Raw genomic sequence first — 6,068 nt, forward strand, 5'->3', positions numbered from 1 at the left:
TCCGGTTCAAAATTTGTTAGTTTATCAAGCACAAAATCAGATTGAGAAGATGAACGAGTACACTTAGCTTGCGACGAGGCAATATTTTCTGTAATTTTGGTTTCACTTCGTTTTTCCTTTTTGCTTGAGAGTTGCTGATTTTGGACGGCTATGACTGGTTGAATCTCTTCTTTCGCATGTTTCGGCCTTCGGTTGCTCCGGTGAGATGAGTGACTACTCGGGAAAATTTTATCAACCGGCTCCTTCCTCGGGGATTGACTATTTTGCTCCTTTTGATTTTTCTTGCCCTCCGAAATGATGACTTGTTTGGCCGACACCTTTTCTTTTCCTTTAAGTTGTGCTTCGATCGGCTTAAGTCTTTCGTCAAATTTTTTGTACATTTGACTGGTGATTTGCTTCGTGATAGCATCGATGAGGACTTGATTGTTAGCACTTCTTCTCGACCGTGATGACTTGGATTTCTCTTCCCCTGCCATTGAAACAAAACAAAACCAGTCACTAGTTCAAAGAAAAAAACATGAAAATGATGCATAAAACAGATGAAATCGATCTAACAAAATAAATTATGAAATCGAATTCAAAAATTCCAGAATTAATTTTGTAAAATTCTAAACTCGTTCTAGTTTCAGAAACAATCAAATTTGCAATTTTCGGATTAGCCAAATATTTATGAAAATTCATACAACATGACAGAAAATCCAGAAAAGAACAAACAAAACAAAAACTGACGAAAATTAAAACGAAAAATAGAATGGACTATGGATGAAGATTGAAATGAAATGATGAGATATGATGAAGATGATAGAGAACTCAACTTTTCAGAGTGTGCTCTGATACCACATAATATGTTTCTCCTAGAATCGACACTCTTGAAGTTGAGGGAATGATGGGCTTTGCACCTAAGGGATCGGGGGATCTCTTAGATCAAAGGATGTGGAGCGAATGGTCGCACAAAGGTTGCGGAAGAGCCTTTGATTTACCGAACTTGGACTTGCCTATGGATATTACACACCAAATAAAGAACAAGAGAGAGTGATCTAACTTAGAAAGAGTTTTTGATAAAAGATTAGATGAGTTACAAATGAGAGGTAGAGGGGGATTATATAGTAGAAGGGAAAGGGAGAGAGGGGTGCTTTGGAAATACACAAGTGTCTTGGAAATACACTCATGCAAGACCATGGACCAAATCTTGGAAATAACAAAACAATAAATGCAAGAATGAAGAGAAAAGATAGAAAATGGGCCAAGGCAAAGTGTTGGGCCTTGGACCCACAAATTTGGTTTGATAAAAGGTTTAGAAAGTGTTACTTAGGCCTCATTAAAAACCTTGTCAAGAAAACCCAATGGGACAAAACTTGACAAGGGAAAAAGAGTGCATAAGCAACACTTAACCCTTTACCGAACCTTTTGAGTCGTGATGATTATTGAGGAGACTTGAGCCACGTCTTCTTGCTTCTTGTCTAGCTCCCTAAGTTTTCCATTGGTTGATGGGTTGAGCTCCTTAAGCCTTGATCTTTTCGGAGGATCTTCCGGGACGTCTAGTGCTTCCTCCGCTTTGAGATGTTCCTCCGCTACGTGCTGCTCCTTGTCTTCTTGTTGCTCCTTGTCAATGGCTTCCTCCACTTCGAGCTCCGGGTCTTGCTCGACCATAGTCATATCAATGATATATATAGCCAATTTTTTCATTAGTTGGATAACACTATTATATCTCATTCCATACGATTGTGAGTTTCTGACCAACAATAATACATACAAAATGCAAAAAAGTTTCGAGATCAGTAAAACCCCAACACATGCTTTGATGAACTATATAAACTTATGCATATGCACAAGTATTCATTTCAATGATAATAATACTTAAGAAAAAATTGGGGAGAATGATTGGAGGATAATAACTTTAAGAAATTCTTATTTTCGTTTAAACAAACTTTAAGAAAGTCTAAACCGAACATTATAGACTGCTAAACATTATGGTCCGACGGAATTTAATTAGTATCATGGATAAACCTCGGCTTTGCAAACGCAGCATACCTGCAAATTTATTTAAAAAACCATTAGATTGGTTAGAATAGTAAAATGGGATTGTATATTACTCAATAAGTCATGATAAAATATATGCCCTTTTCAAAATGAACATTTAGATTGCATTTATAATGTTCATATATATATATATGTATACCTTGTTTTGTTTCAGCCATTGAGAAATGCAATCCTTATGGTAGATATGATTACATGGCAATACCATAATCTTATCTCCGTTCTCATAGTCCACTAGGCATATTGAACACCTACGATATATTATCCAAACGAAATCAAACCAAAATTAGATTCATGATCTATTTATTTGAAACCAATTATGTTAGCTAATTTGGTTATAGTAACGAAGTAAAAGATAGAGTTGAAATGATTATCTTACTGAGAATCATCGGCAACAAACTTCTTTTTCCTAAGCCAACACCTAGTTTTGGTTTTAGTACCATACTTATGAGTCTTCAACCGGGAGATCTTCTCTTGCGACAATCCTTTACTGACTTCTCCAATAGCTTCTTCTAATTCATTTATTTCCTGTTCATCCAAAGCAAAGAAAACAACATTTATATATGAGTTTTATCTTCTTGCTCAGAAACCATATGGATGAAGTTGTTAGGTTGGCACGGTACATACCTCATAGGTCATATTTGCCGGATCAATGTCCTCATTAGCAGGAGCATTGTGGGAGATATTAGAAGGACTCACCGAGAAGTTCGCACCATCTTCATATTGAGAAAATGATGTACTAGTCTAAATTTTAGTCCAAAAAAACAAAACAAAAATGTCAGTTCGGATGGTTAAGAAAGTTATAGATAACCTATATTTTTTGGTAATCATAAATATATAAATTTAATGAAAATTAAAAACATGCAGGTTGATTTATCTATGTATATAGTTACTAGCTATAACCTATTTCAAAAATCATGTATTTTTCTAAGTAATTAAATTAAAGAATAGCCAAGCTTACCGAGGGAGTGTCACGTTGAGGTATGTATGAATGATTCACTGCAACGTAATAAAACAAAGTCATGACTGATGAAATTATACAAGTCACTCATGCTTCTATTTCACTTCTTTTTATTTCATAGTAATTGAATATTACTTTTCAAGATAAATAAAACTTAGATGCTTCTTAGAATCCCATCTTAGTTGGATTTTTTATGTGAGTTTATGTACCTTGCATGGGTTGATATTGATGGGTACACACGTCCGTATCATTTGCCGCTATTGTATGATAAATATAGTAAAGCGTCGTACGACAATTTCAATCGGTAAGTGACAAAATGTTCATCAAGTAATTAACATATGTAAAATTATAGCTTAATTATATATTAAAAAAACTATACTTACATTCATCTTCTTGTTGCAAATATCTAGCAAGTTTCTCATCATCACTTAGACAGCTCTGCAGATTACCTACAAAACAAGTAAAATTGGAAGTACCATAACCATATAATAAGTAGTCCCTTTTTCAAAAACGAAAATTATACACCTAGCTCAAAATTATTACATTATAATAAGGTATGTCATACTCTCTTTGATGTGTTATATAGTGATTTCAAGACTTAATATGAACAAAGTATGTGGAAGCATCATAATAATATTACCTTCCAAGTCTTGCAAAGTTCTTGCCAATCCTTCATCATCATCTAAGCAAGACATAACACGAGCTTCTGTATAATCTTATATACAAACATTGCTTTGTAAGTCATATATAGAGATCGATGTATTGATATATAGCCAGTGAGAATTCAAAACTATTTACAAACGAAAATCATAAAAAGTATTTTTGCTATCTGAAAACGAAATATATACCTTCTTCTTGTTGAATCTTCAAAGCAAGAGCTGCATCGTTACACATCAATTTGTTTTGATACTGTTGTTGAACCACCCGATCAATAACATCATCACTTATCGTCTCTTCTGATAAATCATATTGTAAACATATTGCAATATTTTCATCGACAGACGACTGGTTTACAAACCGAGACATAGAAGATTTGTCGAGTTTCTTAACAAAGGTGGTAATGCTTTCGACGATGATTGATCTCTGTGTTCTCTCTTAATCATCAACAAAAGATATTTGAATTTGGTTTTTTTGGCTCCGATTCACTCTTATTCTTAAGTGCTTAAATGGTCAAAGTCAAATGCTTTTTTTTTATCAACACGTTGACTTTTATTTATTGCTAGAAATATACAATGCATCCAACATTGGGTTTCTTTTCCATAATGTATATGCATCTGTCTGAGTTGTTAAACATTTGTCATTTTGGAAAAATATGATCACAATTTCTTTTTATAAATGGTAAATAATCTTCAATTGATTATGTTTTTAATTAAGCTTTAACATTTTTAAATTTTCACTAACTTTATATATATATAATTTTATATAGATATATATTTATTCAATTAGTGATAAATTGTGACATAAAGTGATATATATCATGCAGTTCTTAAAATTAAAAAAAAAAATAGGATTAATACTATAAAGTAAAACATATATATATAGCATATATATCACTGCGCCATAATAATTTCTTGATGTGTCAAATTTGTATTCTATTTCACTTTTGCATAAATAAACTTTTATACCAATGATATATATTATGTTGTCCCTATTTTGGGCTTATAGGTACATTTTTTTCAAAAATAGTGTTTTCTAATCATCCTTTGAAATGAGCTTTTCGTTTACAAAGTATCCCATTTGTCCTTAGATTTTCGTTTTAATTAATTTCTTTGTTTCACAAATGATCTCGTTTTGTTTGCACTTGCATATATCTGTTTTGCTGATGTATTTTGGTTGGATAAAGCTTTGAAAGCCATGTCCGTTGATGACGATATATCTTAGTATCTTACTCTAGCCTAGAAAAAGATAATTTTGTGTTTCTCTTGAAATGTAATTCTCGGAACTAAAAATGTGTATATAGTGGAAAAATGAGATTGACTTTGTAAGTTTAATAGTTTATCCACGATCAAATTTTTATTAATCTCGGCTATTCTAATTATTTTGTTTGTGTGATCTTGTAGGTGTTCCATTTGTATGATTGACTATGAAAAAGGAGATAAGATAACTATGTTACCATGCAAGCATGCCTTCCATAAGGATTGCATTTCACATTGGTTAAAAGAAAACACGGTATGAACCTGAACCTGAAATTATAAGTCCTTGAAGTAAAAATGTTAATAAATAAGATAGCCACTCTTATAAAAAAGAAAACGCCGAGTAAGAAAAAACATTTACAAAAAAACTGAATCAAATTATTTTATTATATAAACCTTGGTTTTCAAAGTTAGCCATTAACAAGATCGTGACACGTGTCAATTATAAACTATAAGATATTGACATGTGTCGTAACTAATTTTGTTAATATTTGGATAAAATAGAAATATTATTAACCCTATCGAAAAAGAAAATATATAAAATAAATATTATAAAGAATTATATATTAAAAATTATTAATAAATTAGACCAATAACCTAATTTCAGTTATGTCAATTTGGTTTATTAATATGATAGGGATTTAAAATTTATAATTAACAAGAATATACGGCGGTTTTTGTTTACATAAGAGGATTAAGGTTTCAACTTTAATTTTACAATTAAATCAGGTTATTTGTTGGTTTGGGTATATAAATGATAATTAAAAATTATGGTTTATCTTTATAAATTAAAATTATGGTTTAAGTTTAACAATTAAACGAGATTATATGTCGAAACTTGGTTTTTAAATTTACTAACTCACGTGATCATGATAAGTGTCAAGTAAAAACATAAGATGTCGCAACATTTTATATCTAATTTTGTTAATATTAAGATAAAAATAGAATTTTTAACAACATTAAAAAATAATTATAAAAAATTAAAGAGAATTTTTGAGAAATACCTCTTTTTGTGTACCCTTTTTCAAAAATACCTCCTCTATCTATCCATTTTCAAAAATATCCATGATTAAATATGAAAAATTATAAAGTTGTATATGGTTTATAAGGTACTTCTATATAAGAACTACTACTTGGAAGTTTGATACAAATATTTT

The 6,068-nt window shown here is 31.1% G+C and overlaps 1 protein-coding gene across 2 annotated transcripts; it reads right to left on the reverse strand.

Moving 5' to 3' along the window:
• Positions 1-1,890: 1,890 nt before the first annotated feature.
• Positions 1,891-4,127, reverse strand: LOC17876548 (E3 ubiquitin ligase BIG BROTHER-related). 2 transcript variants are annotated; one of them, XM_023789611.1, is made up of 9 exons: positions 3,847-4,127; positions 3,639-3,704; positions 3,382-3,447; positions 3,208-3,255; positions 2,999-3,036; positions 2,665-2,781; positions 2,417-2,565; positions 2,180-2,288; positions 1,891-2,031 (listed from the first exon to the last, which is right to left on the reverse strand). In XM_023789611.1, the coding sequence occupies exons 1-9, from the start codon at positions 4,022-4,024 to the stop codon at positions 1,996-1,998; spliced, it is 807 nt and encodes a 268-aa protein (XP_023645379.1). In that variant the 5' UTR covers positions 4,025-4,127; the 3' UTR covers positions 1,891-1,995. The 2 variants fall into 2 exon arrangements, with proteins under 2 accessions (XP_023645379.1, XP_023645377.1); XM_023789609.1 differs by having other exon boundaries at positions 3,639-3,713.
• Between the last annotated feature and the right edge of the window lie 1,941 nt (positions 4,128-6,068).

Source organism: Capsella rubella, unplaced genomic scaffold, assembly GCF_000375325.1.
Source record: "Capsella rubella cultivar Monte Gargano unplaced genomic scaffold, Caprub1_0 scaffold_8, whole genome shotgun sequence".
Lineage (NCBI taxonomy): Eukaryota > Viridiplantae > Streptophyta > Magnoliopsida > Brassicales > Brassicaceae > Capsella > Capsella rubella.